The sequence below is a fragment of the Diadema antillarum genome, unplaced genomic scaffold (genome assembly GCF_040938485.1).
Source record: "Diadema antillarum isolate AM-2024a unplaced genomic scaffold, OU_Dant_1.0 seq00000130_RagTag, whole genome shotgun sequence".
Taxonomy (NCBI): Eukaryota; Metazoa; Echinodermata; class Echinoidea; order Diadematoida; family Diadematidae; genus Diadema; species Diadema antillarum.
In genome coordinates, this window is record NW_027271208.1 from 445727 (window position 1) to 471667 (window position 25941).

At 38.1% G+C, this 25941-nt stretch overlaps 1 protein-coding gene across 3 annotated transcripts in view; it reads right to left on the bottom strand.

The window, feature by feature from the left end:
- LOC139727422 (homer protein homolog 1-like) overlaps window positions 1-22725 on the bottom strand; it is a 37212-nt gene extending 14487 nt beyond the window's left edge. For 2 of the 3 annotated variants that reach the window (XM_071638375.1, XM_071638376.1), the window contains exons 1-3: window positions 22484-22725; window positions 3656-3812; window positions 217-348 (exon numbers count right to left, since the gene is read on the bottom strand). In XM_071638375.1, coding sequence (XP_071494476.1) covers window positions 217-348; window positions 3656-3812; window positions 22484-22701 — 507 coding nt within the window. In that variant the 5' untranslated portion in view covers window positions 22702-22725. Of the gene's footprint in view, window positions 1-216; window positions 349-3655; window positions 3813-5589; window positions 6158-22483 lie in introns of those variants that run through there. The other variant, XM_071638377.1, reaches the window with a different exon arrangement.
- Between the last annotated feature and the right edge of the window lie 3216 nt (window positions 22726-25941).

Below are 25941 nucleotides of genomic sequence, written 5' to 3' on the forward strand. Positions count from 1 at the left end.
AGTGTGCGCACTTTAGGTGTCGGTGCAAACACAAACGGTTTGTTTGTGTGTATGTGTGTGTGGATTCATGTTCTGCAATACTGAAAAAAGTGGATATTTTTGTGGGAGATATTTTTCCCCCTGACCTAGGTATGATGAATTTTGAGTGTTTTTATTCCACAAAATCAAAAATAGTGATACATATTTTCATTTTCACAGTATTCATCTATGTCCCACCTTGTTGAGTTCTCCCTCGGAGCTGAAGCCAAGTCCATAGACAGTGTTCGCCCTGGTGTCAGCCCACTGGCCAAACTTCTGAGAGGTCTTGGTGAAAGCCATGGTAGGGCTGATTGTACTATTGATGATGGCCTATAGGACAGAGAAGAAAGAATGAAGTAAGAACCAACATTACTCCCATCACTTTCAAAGGAATCTTTAAATATCTGTGATACATTGAATCAGCACAGACTGTTTTCCCAAAGTTAAAGCTCTACATATATACAAATCTGTAGTTGACATGTTTTGTGTTTTAAAGGGGGCCTGAAACCAAAACGATAATATGTGGATTGTATAAATGCAGAACACATTTTAGTAGTTTACAATTATGTAAAACACATTTACAAGTGAAGTTTGACTAAAATCTGACACTCTGTTGAAGAGTCATGAATTTTTAAAGTTTTGACACTGCCATTGCTGGATTTACGAAGACTACAACAATTTGTGATGTCACAGTCAGACAACTATGCAAGAAAATATAAATTAATAAGGAAAATTCAACAAAATGTCAGTCTTAATTTCGAGTGAATCAGTGCATAGTGGACACCCACATCCACAGAGCTTCTTTTCAGACATTGCCCTACATCACGTCTAGTTGTATTGCAAATTATTATCTGCTTGTTTTGTTTTCTTTCTTTCTTTTTTTTTTTGGGGGGGGGGTGGGTCTTGTATTGTACCAATTACACAAAAAGTTGCTATCAAGCAAGCTCAAAATATTGTCAGTGTATATGCCTTTGTAATAGTTTGGTATCATTTGCCATCTGTTTAATATGAACACATTCTCCAAGGCGAGAAATAATAAAACCTTGTAACATGATAATCAGTATCACATTACTATGTTAATTCTATTCACTGGCTGAATTCTGTTTAATGAATTTGTATGACAAGATTTTTAGGGTTTTTTTACCTTTTTTTATTCATTTTTTTTTTTTTTTTTAATGTGGCTTGAGCAATGAAATATGTAGGTGGGCAGGATTGTGTTGACAGTATAAGGTGGCAATATTTTGGCATGGTGCTGATTGCTTGGATATCAGTCAATTCACCGCATACAGCCGTAGGGTCCATCAAGGGCAGTTTGATGGGAATTTATAGCTCAGACTACATGTATGTTGACATTATTATGACACAGATTTTGCAGAAACCAGGAGAGGATTACTACAGAGTTTTGACATTATTTGTTATACAACTTTTATTGAGATTTTATGACAATAATGTAATAAGAGATTTATGATGACAATGAGAAAGACATTGTAAGCCAAACATATCACAACAAGGAAGCATGAAGGAAGAGTAAATTCACACCTATTAAGACATTTTCCTATAAATCACTCCATACATATACTCCTATGACAAGTCATGTACATAAAGGAAGCCACGGCTTCTATCAGACATTAATTAAATTCCTATTGACCGCATGCATGAAGTTGTGACCAGCACTTCAGTATAATCACACTTAGATGATGTACTTTGCACTGCACAATGCTTGTTGTAAATCTGACACTTTGTTCTTGCTGGAAACCACTCAATGATCGTGTTTACACTGAGTGTTTGATGAGTGATGTTTTGATATCATTTCAGCTCTTTCACATCCTTGACTGGATCACCAAATGAACAAAAAAAAAAGAAGAAAAGTTATGAATGTACATTATACATGTAATCACTGTACAGCACATTTCAAGATGCAGCAAATGAAATACTATACTACAGGTGCTGTATATACCATTATTCATGACAAAAACAAAAAATGTCAAGTGCTCTTGCAATGAACAATATACACGTAGACTGTTTCTGTAACTGTATTACAATTCACTGACGTTTCTATTCCTACCACCTAGTAACAAAGTATTCTCAACCTGCTCCCCCCCCCCCCCATTATATATTTTTCATTATCTTATTTTATTTTTTTCAGGCAGGAATTCATATTAGCATTCATAAGTTGCTACACAGGCCTCACAAGGTTGTTTAATACCTACAGGCACCCTTTCATGAACAAAGCATGTGGGTTGCACAGAATTCGAATGAGACGGGTCTATCAGCACTGACGAGGCCTAAAACAGAGACATATTTTTAAATCTGATAAACAGAAAACGAGAAACAAATAGCTCTGTTGCCCAAAGCATCAGGTCGACTGTCAACATAATGATAGATTACTTAATTGAGAGATTCCTGGGCAAAAATTTGGGCCAGAGCAATTCAACTGCATTTCTCTTATCTCACTCAGCAGCGCACAATATCAAAGTCAACGTTTTTCGCCGAGTCAACTTCTGTTATGATCGAAAACACTTCCTGTCTCCAGCCAAAACAGTTACTGAAGTGTCAATCATCTCTGCACTAAACATGATTATGATGCCCGTGCACAAATCTGGTCAGCAGAACTATTAGATTATTAAACTGCAACAACTGCAAAAGGCCCCGAGCGATGGGCACACGCAGTGTATCACTGCTTGTTTTGTAAACAACAAAACAGGCTCTACATTTAATTCATTCCTTGGTAGGTGCTTCAACGCCACTTCCAGTTTTAATGCATTTTGACTTATTTTGGATAAACAACAGATGTTGCGTATTTTTGTATCTTCTGTGAACAGATGTGTTGTTTCGAACCATTGGTTTTTTTATGATGAACTTAAACAACAGCAAAAATACAATTGATACTAACAAAATCATTGTAACAGCACTGATTAAATGTATTGTTATAGTATTAAAATCCTACATGTATGTGGGTTTATTAGAGTACCCTTTAGCTGAATTCCCTCTCATCATCTCTATACAAACACATATTTGTTGCCATTAAATTCTGACTTTGAGGAACGAGTGGGTTATTCTACGGATTACGCACGAGAGAAAATTTGCCCTTCAAATGCTGATTCAGTGATAGAGATGACACTTAAATTAGTATTTATTAGGACATTTTTCTTTTATTTTCTTTTTTTTTTAATGTGTGTAACCAAACTAGAATCACAAATTCATTTTTACTATCATGAATTTGAATTCTACTCCAGAGGAGAATTCTTGTTGGAAAAAAAAATACAGAAATCACAATGCAGTACAGATTCTGATGTATACAGCTTGACTTAGAACTACAATCGTACATCACGAGTTGGAAGGCAGCCAGAGCTCGGAACATTAATAATGTTCAGATGACTTCTGCTGATTAACTACCCGCTAAACTTGTATCAATAGTTTGTAGTGTGTGTTGATGTGTAGCTGCCACTGATGTGAATGGCACAAAGGATTAGGCCGTGCCTACTCTTGAGACTTCACATTCAAATCACAATTTCCAAGGTACTGTATGTATGATCCAATCACTATAACAACGAATTACCATTACTACGCTAATCTTAATTCGAATACTGGATCTTTCTCTCATGTGCAACCACAATAAAGCCCAGTACGTACGTACCTTGGAGCCATCGACACTGATGATGCGGTACGTGTTCCTAGTGCTATCAAAGAAGAAAGAGACGGTAACCGCCTGCTTGCTGGACGGCAGCCAGTTCTTCTTCGTGTTGGGGTCAATCTGAAAGACATGGGCCCTAGTCGTAAAGATGGGCTGTTCCCTAAATAGTGGAAAAAAGAAATCAACAAAATGAAAATAACAAAAGAAAGAAAAAACGACAACTCCAGTCAATTCACTTTTCCTTTTATAAATGAACATCACTCTATGGTCCATGCCTGTTAACTGAACATACAATGTAGAGCACGCCTGAAATATGATTATTGTGGATCTGCATGACAACATACTCACATGCGAATACATTGTACCCGTGTAAACCTGAAACCCTTCTACTGCACAGGTCATGTACCTCTTAAATCCAAAAAATGATCAAGAGAGCATGCTATTTATTGGTGAGTACAAAATATATCACCTCTGAAGTATTAAAAGTTAAGTTGAAGAGATACATTTGTACAACAATGTGGTCTACTCAGACAGATACACAATCACTAATACAATGTATTGATCAAATAAAATAACATTATCACCTCACATTTCAATTAAAAATGCAACAGTGGCACTGAAAGAACAATTGGAAAGTTATGGGTCGGTCACAAATACCATTAAGAACTGCTTGGAATGCTGTACGAACAATTTTTAGACAATTTCGTAATATCTTCTTAAGAAGGCCATACGAAACCAGCGTTCGTGGACCATTCGTAAGTTCGTAGCCTGGTCGATGGTCTTGTCCAAGACTTTTTCTAACTTCGTACGAAACCCTCTCTTCGTAAGGCTGCCGTGTGAACTCCAGAATTCGTACGAACAGTGACATTTGTACGTACGATGCGTTCGTACGAACCTTTGTGACAGTAGCTTTAGGGAATAGGTTTCACCCCTCAGGAAAATTCTTTGTTTGCACACCTGAGTACATCCTCCCGATAATCATTAGTGCTGCAACCTGGAAGCTCTAAAAATAATTCGATGTACATGGCAGCACCAATTCTGAAAACATCCTGTCACCCAAGATGGATTCAAGATGTCTAATTTGGATCAGTTTTTTATTGGCGAAACTTCCCTCGTAAGTGATGTAACTGACATCATCTGCAAAACATCGCAAGAGGAAGCCAATAAAATGTATGTATATGTTCCAATTTTTTTTTTTCTGATATTGCAAAATTTGTGATTGATTTTTAACCCATTGAGGACGGTTTGATTTTGCTACAACACGTATTTCCCATAGGTGCTTGCCCGAGTATACTCGGGACTCGTCCTCAAGGGGTTAATGTATAGCACTGACAGCAACAGAAATATTGGAAACTACTCACTCCTTGTTATATAATCTTTACTGTATCTTTTGCACTCGAAGTACCAGATATTGTTAATTTATAAGTTTTGATCAACATGACTCAAACTAGCACTTTCCAAATATGTGAACATTTCTTCCTCTATTTAAAAGATATTGTGGTACACAGCCAACATTGAATTCCTGCTACACTGTACATTTCATGATACATGGACTTTATCATACATAGCTTTAATTCTTTGCAAAATCAACACGCTACGGTATCACCACATGTTGGGAATTAGTCATACTGTGTGAACATCCTGGCACATACAATGTACATGTATACTACATTGTATACGCATACATTGTATACTGAAAAACTAGTGAACATTCACAAATTGGCACTGGTATTCAATGCATTGTGCCTACAGACAAAAACTTTCACATGGATTTTACTTAAAATTGCATATCTCGGCTCCTCATGAATTTGTAAAAGTTAATATGAAAATTTCTGGTTTTACAATAATCAAATTCAGGTGGTTCATAGCTCTCATTTGAGTTTGTACCCCTATTCTACATGAAAAAGACCATATTAGACTGAACACATTATACTCACGTCTTTAGCTCCATACTACACAGCCTTTTACAGAGAACCACTTGGAGAATGACACAACTACGCCTAAGGTGTCAATTTCTAGAAGATGGCGATAATATTCCTCCTACGGCTGTCTATAACATGAACCACTAGCCAGTCCACACTTCATCTCTGTATGAAGGCTTTGCGAATGCAGTGAAATACGCTCAGCATTTAGAATAACAGGAACTATTATAGCAGACACGTAGCTTCCCTCACTCGCAAATGCGTGTTGAGGTTGTAGTGGAGAGCATCTGGCAATTAGAGCAAAAATTATGTGGGAAGAGGACGGAAGAAGAAGAAAAAAAAAAATCTGACCATAAGTTCAGCCGGACGTTATTAGGAAGTGTGGGAAGTAAGTGAGGAGAGAGACGGAGAGAGGGAACGAGTGAGTGAGAGAGAGGGAGAGTGAAGGAATAAATGAAGGAGCATAGTGGTTATTGATTGTGGCATATTCAGACAAATACTGCCATAAGAAGGTGGTTACTTCAAATGAATTCTACATGCTGACACTATGCTGTGATTCTGTATACCATATAATGCATTGATGTGTGAGAAGAGGGCAACACGCGTTAGACTTCTTCTCCAGGGGGATGTTTCGTAAAGTTATGAACGACTTTATGAGTGACTGGTGATCAGTTCTTGTGCTGAATTATGGAAATTCTGATAAGTATAGCACATCAGAACTGATCACCAGTCGCTCGAAAGTTGTTCGTAACTTTACGAACAGCTTTATGAAACACCCCCCTGGTTACTTTCTCTTTTGGATTAGAGATATTCAATAGCCAACAAGATAATCTCAGTGGTATTTTGCTCAGAATCACTGTACTTTAATCTAGATTAGCCATTCCATGTTTAAGGGTCATCTTCAAACTATAAAAAAAGAACTGAAATCATACATGTGGATGTTTGAAGAGTAATATTGACATGATTAGAATATCAGCTTTTGACTCACGACTTATTCTAAAAGGTCACAGCTGTGTGATTGTGTACAAAACGTTCAGTGTAGCCTAGATGGGTTTATATTTATTCACAAAAAGGGAAATATAATTGAAACCATCTGTTGCCCCTCACTCTGCTTTGACTAAAGGATTAAAATCTTTATCTTTAAAAAAAGAACTATCGATACATTCAGCAGGGGGTGATAGTGGTAGTTTCTTTTTGGGTTTTTTTTTTTTTTTGTCTTTTCTCAGCTGAATAATTCCTCTACATTGTATCTATGTAAGGAAATACAGTAATAGGGTTGCAAAATAGGCGAGAAGAGATTTGAGAGACACTTGCACATCACAAGTATGCACATCCTGTGCATCAAGACATGAGTGAGTCCATAAAACTTGTTCCCCTATTGTTATGAGTTCTATACAACTGTAATACACACCTGCCATTGTTTGAAGGTGTCCATGTCACTACTAGATGCTGCATATTATATTTCAGAATGGCTATATCAAGACACACTTCCTGGGTATACACTTGTATTATGGTAGTTTTGTTACATACAAGAAGACTGAAAGTGTAACTGATAATACGAAGAAAGGCCAGCTTGTAATAACATGACATATTGGCAACTTTGATACTTGTATCTCCTTTGACAGAAGAAATTACAGCTCTTTATTTTTTAGTCAATGCTTCAATTATAAACTAAGGACAAGTTCACCTTCTGACATTAGTGAGTGAATACTCAAGACACATACCTAGGACACATGAGTAAAAGTTTGAGGAAAATCAGACAATCTGTGCAAAAATTGGAATTTTTTCGAGTTTCAGTGCTGCCATCCCTGGCTGAGAATACTACAGTTTGTGAGGTCACATACATCGCTTGTATGCTTAGAAATGATAAATAAGAAAAATTCCACAAAATTTCCTTTTATTTGATAAGTACAAATTCCTTCCACTTTAATTGCTGATGCATGGCAAGGGTAATATCATTCCCCGCCTTCTGAAAGGGGCAAGTCAAGTGTTTTCTTATATTGTGGGATAAGTGAAATAATATAATGAATTTTCTTAAAATTGTTTATCCTTCCAAGCATATGTATGACATCACACGCATTAGTCTACTCATCCAGTGATGGCAGCACTGAACTTCAAAAATTCTTAACTTTTTATGGGATTGTCCAATTTTCCTCAAACTTTCACTGATTTGTTCTATAAATAATTATTAATATTGCTACACTCACTCAATCCACATACAAAGGTACATTGTGCACTTGCTTATAGTCATAATAACCATCTTGATTGGGAAGAGGGGGATAAGATTCGGTCATACCTCTGTTGTGTGCTCACTACCCGATAAATCTGATGAGAATCACACCTGTCATAATTTGATTCATCAGTGCTCACACATAATTTGAAGACCCTCCCTCTTATCTCTCACTAAGCCTTTCAGGAGCTTGCCTAATTGCCTACAAGTTCAGTAAACCAAACCGGACTTGAAAAAGACTATTACTTATTAAAATGAAGAGTTTAAACAGAGGCTCTATACCAATATGTATTCACAATTGTTAAGTTTTGGCTGTCTGTCTCCTTTTTTTTCAATGATGGACTGACATGTTGTTCATTCATTCACATCTTTTTCTCTTCATCCTTTTTTCCTGTCAATGAATGAAAAACTGTTGAAGAAATTTTATCCAAAAGCAACTGTAGTGTAATTATAAATGAACACATGTCCAAGAAGCTTTCTCTCAAAATTTAAGTGCTGTACTTCAATTTCTTTTTCTTTTTTTTTTTTTTGGGGGGGGGGTTGCATTTGTCAAGCCATATTTGATCAACCAATCACTACCATAATTCTGTTCAAATGGCATTTAAATGCAAACTTGTGCTGCACATGAAACCTTTACACTTGTGTGCAATGCACACAATTGGCAATCAAAATTTAAATTTATTTTTGGTATAATAAATGAATATCAAAACTACTTTCATGAAGTACACTGAAATGATGAAGCATTAAAAAGAGGGTATTGGTAAAATGTAGTGTGACGTCCCTCTGATGACAAATTCTTTGGGCCCAATCGGCCAGTTAAAACACAGCTGGTCATTGCAGGGATAAAAAAAAAAGCGGTCATCAATCAATTATGACACGAAGTACAGGACTACCAAAGAAATGTACAAGTACAAGACTATTGACCTTTCTGCAAATGAAATCACCTTAACCACATTGTTCAGACCATGTTAAAATTGACTAACACAGATACAAGGAAAACATGAAAACAGAAAATTTACAATCAGATGGAAAGATACATGTAAATGGAGTTCAACAAACATTTTTTTTTTTAAAGTGGTCACTGCTTTCAATGAAACTCTCCTTTCCAAAAAAAAAAAATGCTATTAAAACAATTAGCTCAAGGACATAAAAGATGATGGGATATGGCTCTTCTTCCTTCTATAGATTCTTATCAATTTTGAGCATACACTACAATGTACACCGTGCTGTATGTGCATACCTGTATAATAATATGAGAAAATATGGGAGACTTGCAAACAATAGCATTATCACTAAATCAATGATAAAATTAATTCAAAGCTACATTGTACACATGTATGAAAGCTATTTATGTGAGAAATGAAACCTTCAGTCCTACACTTTCTCAGATTTTTAATCTATAATTTTAATACATTGTAGGTGGAACTTTCACTGTTATGTTACACTGATTTTTAGTCCATAATCGACTCAAACAAGGGCATGACGTCATTGTACTGATAACACCCACAGTTGCAGGTCCATCCTATGGAGTACACTATCAGGACTTGCAGTTATCCCATTTTAAGCTTTTCCTTGACTTTCTGTTTGCTCTTTTTTAAAATGTTTGCTTTATTGTCATACCATGCTGCTGGAAAGAGTAATAATGATCTACAATGTACTTGCACATCATGCCAATGTCACAGGAATTACAGTGTCGAAACAGTACTGATTTTAGACATGATGTTCAGTACTCTCTGGTAGGAAACATGTCACTGTCAATCAAGGATGATCTCATTCAAGTTCAAGTGTCATCTGCATCAGAGAAAATCAGCAGAATACAAACCTAGATATTGAAGGAGAGCACACCATGCTTTTTATTTGAAGATGAAATACAAAAGCATGTGTAACTCCAGCTAAACTCATTCTTCTAAATGGAACATGAATACCATGAACTGACCTTGGGTTGATTAATGCAAAAGATGGCACACCTATTAAAAAAAAGAAAACAAAAACACAAAGATGGCACATCTATGAGACAGGAAGAATGTGCCAGTCTCTGCCTATGCAGCTTTAATAAAAGGAGCTAGTTTAACATCAATCATTAAACAGAACATAATGCAAACCAGAGCAGACTGGTTCAAATTGGCCGTATGGATGAATACCCACATGTTAAAGAGCCGAAAACAGCTTGGTTTCTGCATCCTAGCTGATCTGTTCAGCAACGCCGCTTCCTGTAGAACAGACTTCCAGGCAGGAGCAATCGACAAATTACCTCGCACCCCGACCTCGACAGGACAAGGATGTACTCCTTGAATGAGATCTGTCCACAGTCTCTGTGAGGCAAAATTACCTTGTTCGCTCTAATTACAGCTGATTGGCTTCAACCTGGCTGACAAGGGCAACTACAAATCCTGAAGGGTTTCTAAAGACAGAACTGATGACTACCGGTAACTAAACTGTACTGGGTGTCCAAACTCCCTTGCACATTTTTCCTCAATGGTAACAAGGGACAGCTTACCCCTTAGAGACACGATACGGGAGAGATTGAATGTCTACAAGCATTCATTCAGACAGGAGCACATTGACCGATAATTGCATGTGGCATGTACGAATTGGTTTATGAAGGGAATGATTGTTCATCTGCGCATCAAATTTCCTCTAGGGTGATTGTTCATCACATCCAAATCTCTTACCATGAGGGCATAGCCCTCCCTAACTATTTCCCCAAGTGTGTCCAATGTGATCACCACCTGGATCTTTTTCTTCTTTGCTTCGCAAACCGCTTCACCAAATGTGTCCCTGAGATATTGGAGGGTTCCCCACTGACGGATGGTGCAAACACTTTGATGATGAGATGGGATGATGATCAAAATGTACACAGCCTCACTACTAAATTAATTAGATTCATTTCCTCTGTCAAGTCCATTCATAAGGTGTAAGATGAACAGGCTGGTCAACATACAAGTTGTATGTACAGAGTGTATGTAATGTCTAAAGCAAGGCAAGAGCATCTTTAACACAAACACGTGTTTGATGATACAGAGGGTGTACCAATGGGCCCTTTTCTCGAGCACTTGATATTCGGATGCCACATCCTAAGAAAGAAGATGAGGTCCCGAGGATCAGTACGAAATTTCACACAACACCTACACCTGTAGGTATATCACCTGAATAAAAGGAAGTTTGTCAGCTCAATCGCCAGTGTTGGGCCCAGGTTCTGATGGTACTCCCACGACCAATGTCCTGGAAACAAATGTTTCGGCGGCTTTGCAAAACACTTGCTAAAGCACTCAGGTGATGCAAAGGCGATTTGGGTTCTTCGTCCAACTAAAGCTTTTCCAACATGGCACAAACTTTATGAAAAGATGCAGAGCTAAGCGCTCAAAGACCTGCTGCTCATTTGACGCAAAATGATGGCCACAGAGATGCATGAACAACTCGGGTTTGAAGCTCCACAGAAAGAAAGATACCAAATTACCACATGCTTTCCGCTGAGAGCCACACAATTCAATTAGAATAAAAGAGAATCATTCTATGAACTGTCCATTCATCAGAGAGATCCGAGGCTGACAGAAATCTGCGGATTTGTACCCGGACTCACACGATCAGAGAGCAATGAGGAAATAAGGGGTAGATGTATCTTTACTGCACTGTCACAATCAACATGCCTTGGAGTATGAGACAGACAAGGGGCTATAAACAATCGCGACATTTACGAGGGTCTTCCTCCCAAGGAGGGGGCGAGATCGCCACCCCCCTGCGCCAAACGAGAAGTGAACTTCACTATGACATCCTACCCCCCTGCTAGAGGAACTCACAAATTATCTCCCTCTTCCACAGACCCCCCCCCCCCACCCTTCATCTCTCTATGCCCAATTGCAATCTCCCTCAAGGATACTACATTTCGCGTGTGTGTGTTTGTGCGCAACTATAGTAGAGGATAGTTTCTAAAATAGGCACGAAATCAATATCCAATTATGCATCAAAAGTAATCTATCTTCTTCTTATCTCTTCCTCTCCCCTTCACAAGCACTCACTCCACACACATCCATGACCCTCCTACACACACAACATTATTCTTGACAGGATGGGCGAATACTGAGCAGACCTTATCGATACTTGCTATCTACAATACTGTAGGACATCCTCCAATCCCGATGTCGACCGGTTGTAAATCCCTTGACCGATATGATGGATGTATGGCTCCTTTTGCTGCTACTAATTCGGCACACCTCATAATTCACCATCTCCCTCCTAACAGGAAACAAACTGGTCTCAACAGGAGATGGGGTTACAAATTTATGTTTGCGATGACGACATCCTCAGGAAGAACTAGCTGACCTATTTTCACTGCCTGCATCCTCCTTTTCTTCCCCCTCACAATTTGGAATTTATAAAGCTACCAGGTTAGATTAACGTTGTCATCCGTCTTTCTTGTTTTAGGTATTGCTTTGTTTTGTTTTGTTTGTTTTGTTTTTGTTTTGTTTCATTAGTGTTCGCTGCATTTTTCCAGCCATGGGTTGTTCCAGAATATACAAGTGTAGGAGCAAATCAATCTGGTTATCACTTCTCTACAGAAAAGGATTTGGGGTATTTTTTTCATTGGGTAAATTCTCAATGTACAATTGTATGGTCTACAGTAGGAATGCATTAATTTCAGCTAGCAGCTGTTCAGAACAATGAATATCAAATATCACAGCCAGCTGATTTCCAGACTTTGGACTACATTCATTTGTAGTTAATCTCATTCATTGTTGTTGTAACAAACTTGCCACATGAAGGACTGTGAATACAGACTTACTTAAATACACAGGTACACCATGTATGCATAAACACACACAAAATGAATGTACAGTTGAACCTCTCTTATCCGGCCTCCCTTTATCCGGATCTCTCTATTATACGGATGCAATCTCGCCATGATCTTTTTTTTTTTTTTTTTTTTAATTACGGGAAGAAAGGGGGATTCCCAACTCCTTGAGAACTCCTACACAAACACACATGAATTACCTAATTACTTCCAACATGATGATCGAATTTTGAAGCGTAGTTTCGTCGACTCGTACTGTTTATTTTCAAGATCTACTTGATACATTTCTTAATAATTATTTAGGTAAATCATCCTAAGAATTTATAAAAGAAAATGATTTCATTCTTGCAAACACGAACCTCTATTTTGGGGTCTGTTACTGAGTGTAACAATAAAAAGGTCGCAGTATACACATTACTACATGTGGTACTACAATGGGCTACATCAATATATGTGTACATGTAGTATGTACATGTACAAGTTGTATAAAGCATTGAGTCTCCTGTATCCGGCCAAATCCCTTATCTGGATGAGCCCCGGTCCCGACTTGTCCAGATATGAGAGGTTCAACTGTATAACAAATACATGCCTACTTGTACGAAGGTTTTTAACCATGAAATATTTCTGTGAAAGTAAAAACAATGTGTGTCTACTTGCTGGTTATCTAAACCGAGACCATGATCCTCATGCACTTAACCTGAAGATTCATCATCACACGAGAGGCCATTATATTACTTACATTGTATGACAACCATGAAAACTTCCATGTACAAAAGGCCATGGTAACAATCAGATGACAACGATAAAAAAAAAAACCAACAACAACATTGATCACCATCATCATAATGATAGATTCACTGTCCACTGTTCGATTCAGGACAAAAAATAATTGCCCTTTAAGATATCGACAAGCTGTATGTATTTGTTTCATTAATGAATCATTGATGCTCTGCTGCACCATGCAAAATCACGCACTGGAACTAAGTATTACTGCCACTCGAAACACTATCTTCCTCCAGTATGTTGTACAATCTGGGCCAAAGAGGGCACTCTTCCACTCCTACATCAGGCAATATAAAGTGAGATGACAAGTGTACATTGTATATCAATGTTGAGCTTGCCGCCACTATTGGTGCACTAGCATAGAAACAAACTCACGAGACTGAGACTTGGCGATAAATGTACCATTGTCATGCCTAAAACCTCCTCCGGTATGTTGCACAATCTTGGCCAAAGAGGGCACTCTTTTACTCATTAAATACATCAGGCAAAATAAAGTGAGATGAGAAGTGCACAACGTTGAGCTTGCCGTCACTATTAGTGCACTCGCATTAAACAAACTTATGAGACTGAGAGAGACTCAGTCATAAATATCAAATGATAAATGTACGTACAATTGACATGCCTTACATTCAACCACATTTTTTAACATTCTTTACAGGAATTTCATGACAAAATAAAAATTGTATAGTATGTCTGCTGAATATTAAACAAAGTTTTAAACTTTGCACCGTCATCCACAACCCATAACTGTCAGGAATATATTGAATGTGCAGCCTTCTTTGTTCCAACAGTTTTACTGTAGTTCTGAACATTTTTCTTTGTATTCACAAAGTTATCATTTTCTGGTGAATGTCTAATAATGGTGCCAACATACTTACTGTCAAACTATGAATTTGGGAAAGTCACATCTGGGCGTGCTCACTAGACAAGATCCTATTTGCAAGTGAGCCCAACCAAAGCCAGAGGTCGTCAATTTTTTAAACACGTTGAAACAATGGCCACTGCTACCATAACCATCTCTGTGGACACAATTTACAGCAATCACACGTGACCCTTAAAATACCCAAAATCTGAGTCAATGTGCAAATATAAAATCATTCCTTGACAACACCATTTTACTGCACTGAAAAAAAAAACCAAAAAACAAAACGAAACACAGTGTTGAAATTGCACACCCCCACATTTAATTGTCATAGTTTGTACAGTAAGATCCACACATTGTGCTAACTAGAGACATTGTGTGTGCCCCCATACCAAATGGTGGTGACATCATTGGAAACAGAAAGTGAAACAGAAGATGGGAGATGATTGCTCCTTAAGTTCAGACAAGTAAATGGTCTTCTCGGTAGATACAATTGGCATATCATACAAGTAAATACAATTGATATCATTTCTTTTGTTCATTACTACATATTGATACAGATGTGTACAATTGAGTATCTGAATACATAAGAATGACCCAAGTCCATGGAAGGCCATTTCAAGTAAACTTTAAAAACTTCATATCTTTTCTTATTTGTCCAATAACATTTTATCTAACTGTGATGGGAAGACAACATACAAATTAGAACATATACATTGTATTATCATGACAATTACATGTAACATTTACATTAATTGTGGAGAGGCCATTTTGTGTGATGGACTTGGGTCATTCTTTGAATCATACAGGATAGGCTGCTACATACATGTATGAGATGAGAGAAGTGATGAGAGAGGGCGCTATAATATGAATGTAAAAATGACCCAAGTCCTGGACTTGTGTCATTCTTACATTCATATAAGATTTCACTCACTCATTGCAGGCACTTCCGGGGGTATAAGGATTTATCATTTATACACAAGATGAGTCCATGCATAAGCTACAATTTTCCAAGTCACACTAAATTTGGCCAAAAAAATGGACTTGGGTCATTCTTACTGTATATTCAGGTCTTCAACTGTAACTCATGCTGGTTATACACAGCTACATTGTGCATTCAGCAAGTTGACTATACTGTACATGATTGATGTACACACTTGTACACACGTCACTGTACAAATGTATACTGGTACTTTACTCTCCTACTTTATTAAAGTACTTGTACAAATTAACTGTGTACACATACAGTTGTGCACATACCTAAGTACGACTTTAACAATTTTACTTCTGGTGGCCCAATTGAGTAACTTCAATTCAAAATGGATTGTTACTTTTCCTGTTTAATCTAAAATTTGAAATGTAAAGAGGTTATAGCTGCCTAAACAGGTCCCCAAAGAAAAAAGTTTGTGTCAAGGCAGTTGATTAACATTTTTGCATTGGTTGTTTCCATCCCTAACTCATATTTTTAATAGAACTATCATTGAAGCAGTAAAGCTGAGTTTTTATTTCATCCACAAATTACGATAAATAATGTCTAAAAAATGATTGTGAGTGTACTTGGACTTGTGCAGCACACACAGGATTACAGTCACATGTCATGGCATTCCAAGGATCTTAAATCAAACCATCAAAATTTGACAGCACAGTAATCAAAGGCTGCATTTATCTGCTTGTATCTCACAAGAAAAATCACATTTCAAAACATGTTTAAAATGGCATTATAAACAAGGTTTGATTGGGGTTCCATGTTTATCCAACCTTCATATAATTGTGATTCGAGTGTTGTCACTGCGCAGCTGCTTCTTGCTGTTCCACTCGGCAAGAAGCCTTCGTCATTCATGTATTCTCGTCTAAAGCAATGTCATAAGCCCTCCAAATATGTGCACAAAACTTTAGGGGTTATATTGTTAGAATGGGGGTGTGAATCGAGGGGTCCGCTGATGAAAAAACACAAATGGCATATCTTTTCTCTGCAACCAGAAACAGCTGGAATTTGACCTGGGCAGCTCGGAGTTTGTATAAACTGCATATTTCAAAATGGCATTGTGTTTTAAATATCAACTAGCAGAAAGGTGATCATGGTCTCATCGCCCATTTTTTTCTTTTTCATTTCAAATCAGCATCACCACTTCTTAACACCTTTGAAGACACTTTGCGTTCATCTATCACCTGAATAATGCCTCAAACTTTTTTAGGATTGTGATTCTGCCTCAGAAAAATTTTTTAAACACATGTACACAATATGGTGAACTTATACAGTATTGTATAAACACAGTCATAGCAAGGAGGTACTAGGCTCACCAAGTACCTCCTTGGTCATAGGGTGTGCAACATATTGGCCTCCTGTATGCCTACACTGTCTAATGTTTTCAAAGAGACAAGGATCAAGTAATTGATTACATAACAATGGAGGGACGATATTATGATGAATCATTGCGGTATACATCAGGACTGACAGAAATAAACAAGGAGTGCTCATGTACCATACTCAGACTGAAACACACCCGTCGCCAATACTTGCTTGACTGAAGTTGCTCTGGCAACAATTCTTGGTTTTCCCTCTATCATGAGTACACGGTAGACTTTCAAAGATTTGTAAAACTTTACTCTTTAGTTGACAGCATAAATACCACCAGTCTTCTTTCTTTTCTTTCTTTTATGAAGAAGAAACGGTACAGTATGCAAAAACAACAGTGATTTTCCATGATATGGTTGTTGTTGTTGTTGTTGTTGTTTTAGACCTGTATTTTGATAATCAAAGATTCGATAAACACTCACAGTTCATTATCCATGGTACTGGGCACTTTTAGTAGCTCTAGACACAACCATCTGTCCAAGGGATACACTGCGATTGATTTATAGATGATTTACAACTTGAGTTCCTCATTTAGTTTATGTACCGCCTAGAGATCTCTTGGTGGAGGTGTTTCAAAAGTGCTCATTGTGGGAGCAACAAATTTGGTCTTCATCCAAACAAGAAGTGAAACCAGACAAACCTATTGATACCAAAACTCTGCTGCAGACAAAGAACTGTAAGCAAAGACATTTTAGAACTACAGACAATATATGAATTGTACATGCAGTTATCTGAACATTTGATGCTCAATGAGATTGGCACTATGAAACATACTGTGTACTTTGCATTGCTTGGCTTATGACATGTATTAATTTACAATTGTATGGGCACTTCTTCTAGAATGCATTACAATATTAAGAAGGAAGCACAGTACACAGATAAGATTGCTCTTGGTCCAATTGTACCACTACTACACTGTATGTACTGTAAAAGTGGACATTTTTGCAGTATGGACATTTTCGCACAACCAGAAACCAACGCAAAAATAGAAACACACAAACATTTTTGCACGTCATATGTTCCAATAATAAATGTCTTGATTCCGCAGAATTAAAAACATGCAAATATCATCTCACTCTGCCAAGTGGGAAAAAGATTTCATAGAGTGGTTTCTCGATATCTCGCAAAACATTCAAAGCTAAATCCTCACCTCAACCAATCCTATACAGTCCCTGTTCTACTTGTATATGCCAATCACTGGTAGTGGTACAATGAGAATACTTTTGTAGGTACAACCGTATAAACTGCACTTTTCACTATCTCAGTCTACCCAATCCCAATACTTCACTAGGACCTTTTCTGAGCATTCTCTAGAGACAAAACACAGGGTATTCCAGAGATCGGTCAAAACGCAAGGTGATCGATGGGTGACAAGGTGATCAACCCTCTGAACAGGCATTGCTCAAAGACCTTCTCCGGTACGGTACAGGAATGTGTCTACTACACATCACCTGGAGAGTCAATCTCCAGGTCAGTAGATCAAGAGCATCTGAACATCAGACACTACCTTTGGAGTCTACCCTTGACAGTACACTGTAGGGTAAAATTAACCTCCAGGTTCTCCAGGGGCTACCACCATGTTGTGTCTTGACACACACAGGGTGACAACATTCTCTGGAGTGTTCTCCGGAGGGTACCCTGAGTTCTGTGGTCTGTTGCAATAAGGTATACTTGAAGAATTTGTTTGCAAAAACCGATAAGTCCATATTTGCCAAATGGAGATATTTGCGATTAAAGGTCAAGAAAAAATAAAGGGAATGATAAGAAATTTTTTGCTTCTTTAGACCATAACTTCAAAAATATACCTTTATACGTAGTGACCAATACATCATTTAAAGGACAAGTTCACCTTCATAAACATAAGGATTGAGAGAATGTAGCAATATTAGTAGAACACATCATTGAAAGTTTGAGGAAAATCGGACAATCCGTTCAAAAGTTATGAATTTTTGAAGTTTTTGTGCAGTAACCGCTGGATGAGAAGACTACTGCAGTGTGTGAATAATTTAGATGTCACATGCGTACAACAATATAAGAAAAATACAAAGAGAATTTCACAAAATTTCATCTTATGAAAAAAGTTCACATTCCCCCGACTCGTTACCGACAAATGTTATGGGTAATATTATTCCCCCTGCCTTTAGAAAGAGCCAAGTCAAGTGCTCTTTTATTATGTGAAAAAAGTGAAAATATGTTGAATTTTCTTTATATTTTCTTTATACTGTTGTACGCATATGACTCACAAGCTGTAGTAGTCTCCTCATCCAGCGGTTCCAACACAAAAATTTTAAAAATTCATAACTTTTGCATCGATTGTCCAATTTTCCTCAAACTTTCACTGATGTGTTCTACTAACATTGTTGCATTCTCTCAATCCTTATGTTTATGAAGGTGAACTTGTCCTTTAAAAGGTATTATTTTGTACTCTATGACAGAGATCTTACTTCAAAATCTTCAAAAATGGACTTATCGGTTTTTGCAAACAAACTCTTCACTTGCAGGTGTACAAAATAAACACAATATTCAGCATTGCCCTGAACCTAAAATACAATGTCCATACATAGTGTACATTATGTACATGTGTGACCGTGCTCCCCAAAACGAACAAAAAGTCGCAACCCTTGATTTCACATAAGGACTCCAAAAAGGTGAAACGGGTCAACCAAGTCAATATTCAGTTTTTCATTTTTTCTTAAAGTGCTACCCTTCTTCTACATTATTCTTAAGTTTGGGATCATAAAATGCATGGAAAAGTGCATTTTCAGTAGTATTTCTACAACCCTTTTTTTGTAGAGTACATTATTGTAGTGAGATCAGGTACGTCTTAGAGGCCCATTTTCATTTCTTGATAACCCTTTGCACACTCTTCACTTTCAAGTCTGATAACTTTTGAAGGGAAAACGCTATTCAGGGCTCGACACTAACGGTGGCCCGGTGGCCCGGGGCCACCAAAAATGAAAGTCGGGCCACCAAATTTCAGAAAAGGGCAAATTTGGTGGCCCACCTCGGGCCACCAAAATTTTTTGAAAAGTGTGTCAATAAATTCGTAACTTTTTGAGCCGGAAATGCATAAATGCATGCAGTGAGTGTGCGACTTATCAAAAAAAAAATTGACTTTTATCGATTTTTTTTTTTCGGGCCACTAAATTTTTCTCTCAGGCCACCAAAAATTTGAAATTGATGATTTTGGTGGGCCACCGAAAAATAAAGTTAGTGTCGAGCCCTGCTATTGCTTTGAAAGTTGGCAATAATCATGGACAGAATGTGTTAATAGCTCTATGCTCAATTTCATCTGATAATCCCTTCATTGTTGTTGCTCCATTGGTTTACATCCTGTTTTTTGTCCCATTCATCGCACATCTAGCACGGTTTGCTAAAGAGTAAGCGCTAGAATACACAAATGGACCCTGTACTTCAGAGCCTCTTTTCTCGGTTCACACTTTTCCAGAGTGTGCGCTTTCTTTACAATATTTAGATAGGTTTCTAGGAGAGTCCATTTGAATTGAGTCAGATGTACATCATTTTAAAGCTTACAGTCTGCTCTTTCAGAATCTGTCTTTAACTAAAAATCCATGTCTGGCGTCTTTTTGTTTGTTTTGTGGTGCAGGGTCACATACAGTTTGTATGTGTACATGCAGTGGGTATTTACACTGTCATAGATTTTCTATTAAAAATGGACTGGGTGAATGGTGTTTTTTTTAATGCCATCACTCCTAGAGACATGATAAGATTGTATCATCTCTATTTCTAGTCTCTATCTATGCTAGAGCAATAAAAAATTAAGAAGAATAAACATTGGAAACTTCTGTATTCATCCATTATTTCAGTATGCAATGTACATTCCATACCATGAAAATTCACAGGATGATTAATTTCAGCAGAATACACTACCAGACATTTTCCATTTTTCTCCTAACTACAGTAGAGAACAGTCCACCATCTGGTGTATGATATGAATCATACTCATATTGATTGACTGATCTGTGTGTATTTGGGGCAGACCACTTTTAGCGGGTTGTGCAACAATGTCTATGAAGCGGAATCTTTAACACAGACCTCCATTTTATGTCCTAATCAAATACAGAATGAATTGCCAGGGCCACGTTTTAAAAAGTGGGGGGACCCGGGTTTCATTCCGAGCTAACAAGCAAAAGAAAAAAGAAGGGGGGGGGGGGGGGGGGTCTTCTGCGCCTGGGGCCACATCCGGAGTTTCTTCAGTTGACAAGCAAAAAAAAAAAAAAAAGATCCTCAGTGCAAAAACAATGGCCTAACCAACTCAAGGGTTTCATTCTATTTCATTTCCTTTTTTTTTTTTGCAAGTCTGTGTGTGAGTTATGCGTGGAAAGGCGAGGGCCACAGAAAAAAAAAACCAACACTGCATCAGGCCAGGCCAATAGGTGCGGTGACCCTGCATTGAGCGAACCTGCTGGCACCCTAACTGCGACCATTACGAACGCGAAGCATTCGGACTGTGGCTTGTAGGATTTGGGGTCTTGTACAGGGTATTTCAAATTCCAACTTTAGCAGGCCTACTAAAAATTGCTTGAACTTGAATACATACCAATGTAGGCAAATCATTGACATCACCTCCCTGGGAACATTTGGTTTCTCTATCATCTCTTTCTGTTGAAATTGACGACTTTAAATGAATCGGCCAAGAGGAATCTGTGAGAACTGCTCTGTTTGAAGTATTTGAAACCTGTGGCTGTGGGCATGCGCTAGCCAAAGTGCAGTGTGGCCTTTTGACAAGGCCTTCTTGCTGTTGACAAGGCCCTCTCTCGCTGTATTGCGTTGTTTTCTGGGCAAGTGAAGAAGCAATCCCAGCCGAGCATGAAAGTGTGAGAGCGAAAGGGCCTTGTCCAAAGGCAAAAAAACATTGCACTTTTCATGCATACTGTAAAAGTGGAAATTTTCGCGGTGTTGAAATTTTCGCGCATTTTGCGCAACCAGAAACTAGCGCGAAAATAAAAGCACGCGAATATTTTGGCTTGCCATATTTTGTTCCTGTGTGCGTGAGGTCTTGATTCCGCAGATTTAAAAACACGCGAAACTCTTCTCACCCGGCCTAGCGCGAAAAATTAGTCGCGCAAAAATATCCACTTTTACAGTATGGGATTCATGATATCGCCAATGCGCAATGTGCCATACAAGAGGTTGCTTCGAAAAATGAAGGAAGCAAAGGGGAGAATGGAGCTAGACTGGTAGAAAGCTGCATCTTTAAGACAATGGGATCAGTGTGGAAATTAGCAAGGAAACGGTAGGTATGGATTACATGGAGATAGGAGATGCCAGTACAAAAGAAAGCCTTTTGCTGGTGAAATACATATAAAACTTAAATAGAGGGGCGAAAAAATGTTTTTTTCTTTCACTGTACAGAGACAGCATTCTGTTAACTTTACAGGGTATTCCCACAGAAACTGTGTACAAGGAGCTCTGCGGGGTTACTGGCACACTTGACAAGCCTTGTTTTAGTTGATCGCTGCACATCAGTTGATTAAAACCTGATTTTTGTCACGAGCGCAAATAGAATTTTTCTTCTTTTCATCATGGAGAGTGGACTTGTGAATTGTGTGTGTACCACATGTATATCGCTGTGCGAACTCGAGACAAGTTATTTAAATGTGTCAGATACGAGATGGATGAACCTCATCACGAGTATCCCGGCCATGTTCAGGGGGAAGAGGCTCTCTGGGATCCTTACGTCTACGCGTCACGAGCAAGAGCCCCCCTCAATCAAGAGCGGGTATCCAGATCCCGGACTGATAAGAAACCCTTTACGTTACTTATTGTGGCGTCTGTAACATTCTTTACAAGGACAAAGTTCTAAGTTTAAATAATGCATGCATTTAAACAACTCGACAAATATTCAAACATTAAGAGTCTACTCACCCCATTACGAATATTGCTCGGGATCTTGGCCTGTTTTCATTCAAGTTTCTCTGTCTGTTCTTTATGCACGGCTTCCGGTCAGATGCAGAGGAAGTTGCACCGCTAAAAAACAGAATGGAACGTTCACTGTCGTTAGGAGTGAAGTGTTGATCTAGGCCCAAATGGTAGAATCTAACGTTTACATTCACGGCATGGATAGGGCTAGAATTACTGATCATTCGAGGCTACCACTCGGATTATTGATAATACTAGTAGATCTAACAGTGACACCTGAACGAACACAAAATAACCAAAATAACGTTACATGACAACATACAACGGCCATCCCACAGTCTTATGCGGCGCGCACATGCACAGAGCTCGGTTCGAGGTGTTCACACACGTTACACGCACGGGTACGGACACTCAATTCGGTTCCCGCTAGCTTCACTTCATACTAGCTGGCAAGGCACGTACACACATGCAGCAGGTTGCTTGCAGCTGGCTGCGAGTCACGTTTGCTTGCAAGCGTCGCGTGTAAGCGTAAACAAACGACGAGTGCAATATGCCACAGCACAGCATGCATTGGCACGCGCGCAGTGAATAAAAAAGAAGACCCGTTCCAAAGCTTGAGAAAAGCAATCGGAAGAGTGCTTCGAATCTTGAACACTCTTCTTTTTTTCTTCCGACTCCTTCTGAAGATTCTTGTATCAAAAACATGTGACAACTGGTACTTGTTTAAAACCAAATTATCGTTCACACATAAAAAAGTGAGTCGTATCTGTACTTTGCATTCCTGTTTTCTGAAATGTTATGGTTTTATTCCCCCTATTCACATTCTCTCTTCGTATTTGGCATGCCAATTATTTCTTGTCCAATAGCACATGTGCAAAGTTTGTACACGTGTATTAACTTGTTAAAGATCATTGCCATGCAGTGGCGAATCCGGGGGCTTGGGGGAGCACCGGGCGCGTTTCTCCACCCCCCCCCCCCCCCATGACGGAATTCCTGGATCCGCCCCTGACTACAAATGTGCCGGATGACAGTGATGACATCCCTTAATTATGTTATAAATCATAATAGGGCCTACTCCTGTAAGAGATAGTTTTCGTGTTTTAATTTCGTGAATTGTGCTCCGGGCTTAAAGGCTACTCGACCCTGATTGATTCACGAAATTAATAACTCTCGGAAATATTTCATTGCAACTATAATTGGAAATATCCCGAAAATCAAAAATCCAATCTTGAAAACATTGTCCACTGTACCGGAAATGATGTCATCCAAGAACATTATTCAGTCTCAACCCGATTAGATAGAATAATAGAAATAAATTAAACACTTGGTTAATGGTATCATTGCCTGACATCTCTTCTCCAAATTGAATTATGGGCCATAATAGGTTATAAAACATATCCTAAGATATTAATGACCTATATAGCACATACGACCTTTTCCCCAATAAAAAGTAGTCATTGCTCATTTAACAAAATAAAACAGAACAATCAGGCGAAACATACAAGCTTTTGTTTTTTATTTTGTGCTTTGAAGAGAGAGTGAGGCGGAGGAACAGAGGAAATTATAGAGAACATCAAGCTATTTTTGTGCGCATATAGGTTGTCAACTGGAGCGGAAATATTGGAGATTCGGGGATTTGATGACAATGAATAGAATACCGGATTTTGGTAGGCCTTGCATGAAATCTATATTTTTTTCCACGCAATTATGCCCTATAGTCTCAAATCCTGAACGATCTGACTGATCATTAGTTTCAAGTTAACTAGCAATATAGGGTTTTACACTTTTACTCGAAAGGAAAAACTTGATTCTTTCATGTTTTTTTTTTTTACATAATGATCGATTGAAGGTATTGAGATGATGAAATGAAAAGTTGTAAAATGTTGACATCATCAGCTCATTCATTTTCTTTGTATTCATATTTGTTTTGTTCAAATAACTGCTGTAAAAAATTGGCGAATATTAATTTTGAACAATCATAACTTCAATACTTTTAACCCGATTTCGATCAATGATTCACTCTTGTGGTTGCCACTAGTTCATTCTTACTTTCCAGACTAATCTAACTGGTCTGAAATGTCCCTTTATCACTAAATGTCACTTTTTTATGCCAAATTCTGAACCCCAACCCTTGCAGAACAGAAGATTAGAATTAAGAAGAGTTTGTTTGCAAAAACCGATAAGTCCATATATGCGAAATGCCAATTTGCGATTAAAGGTCAAGAAAAATAAAGAGAATGATTAGAAAAATTTTTTGCTTCTTTTGACCATAACTTCAAAAATGTACCTTTTATGTAGTGACCAATATATCATTTAAAAGGTATTATTTTGTACTTTATGACAGAGACCGTAACTCAAAATCTTCGAAAATGGACTTATCGGCTTTTGCAAACAAACTCTTAGCGTTGTTATGGTCCCGACCGAGAGATGGCGCAAAACCTCTGATTGCTATACATACAGCCCACGATTCCGTTCTAGATACGCGCGACCAGGGCGTTTCGTCGGGTCGCTATAGGTTTTACTATTAAATTTTATAATAATATAATGTCTACTATTGTCGGGCGTATCGGGGAAAACAATGCTCACAGACCCCCCCCCCCCCCCCCCCCCCGTCCCTTTCTTTTTCTCCTTTAATCCTCTGGGTGCTACAATGAACTTACCTATTCACATGTTTGCGTGGTGTGCATATTAAAATGGCTTGGCAAGAGTTGCGTCTTTTGAATAACAGACGAATGTTCTTTGGATAAATAGGCATTTCACAAAATGTACTTTTTCCTCTTTTATTACATAACAGGTGCGGATCCAGGAATTCCGTAAAGAGGAGGCTCCATTATTTTGTTTGAATTGTTGGATTCTGACGCTCTAAGAGAGAGGATCGCCCTCAAACGCCTGTCAAATAAAGTGCTCTTGGAAAAATTGTGTCGCAAGTCATTCTTTACTATCCCAACACACTACAAAATAATGGAGCCTCCTCTTTACGGAATTCCTGGATCCGCACCTGTTATGTAATAAAAGAGGAAAAAGTACATAGATTTTTATGCTCCCCACCCTGAAAAACGTTCCGCAATCCCTGACACGTTATGTGTAACAATTGAAATTGAACTTGACAGCGATGATCTTACAGGACGGTATGTAGATCAGCGTGCTTCTCACCCACCATTCAAGACAAAGAATACTTGCTAGACCTTGCTTTCGCGATGCAAAACGAACAATACTACAGTACTCCGATCCAGGGTTTGTGAGGCGTTATGATAAATGGAGTAAATCTAAGCTGGAAATATCGGTCTAGATACGGGTGGGATTATTTTTTTTTTTTAATTCAAAGGCGGTCCAATTCAGTTAAATCAATTTAATTCAATTTCGGCATTATATTTTTAAAAAACACCAAATAAAAGTCCGAATTTAAGACTAAGCATCAAACTTTATCGTAGGGAGACAATAAAAGAAAAGATAAAACAAAACTA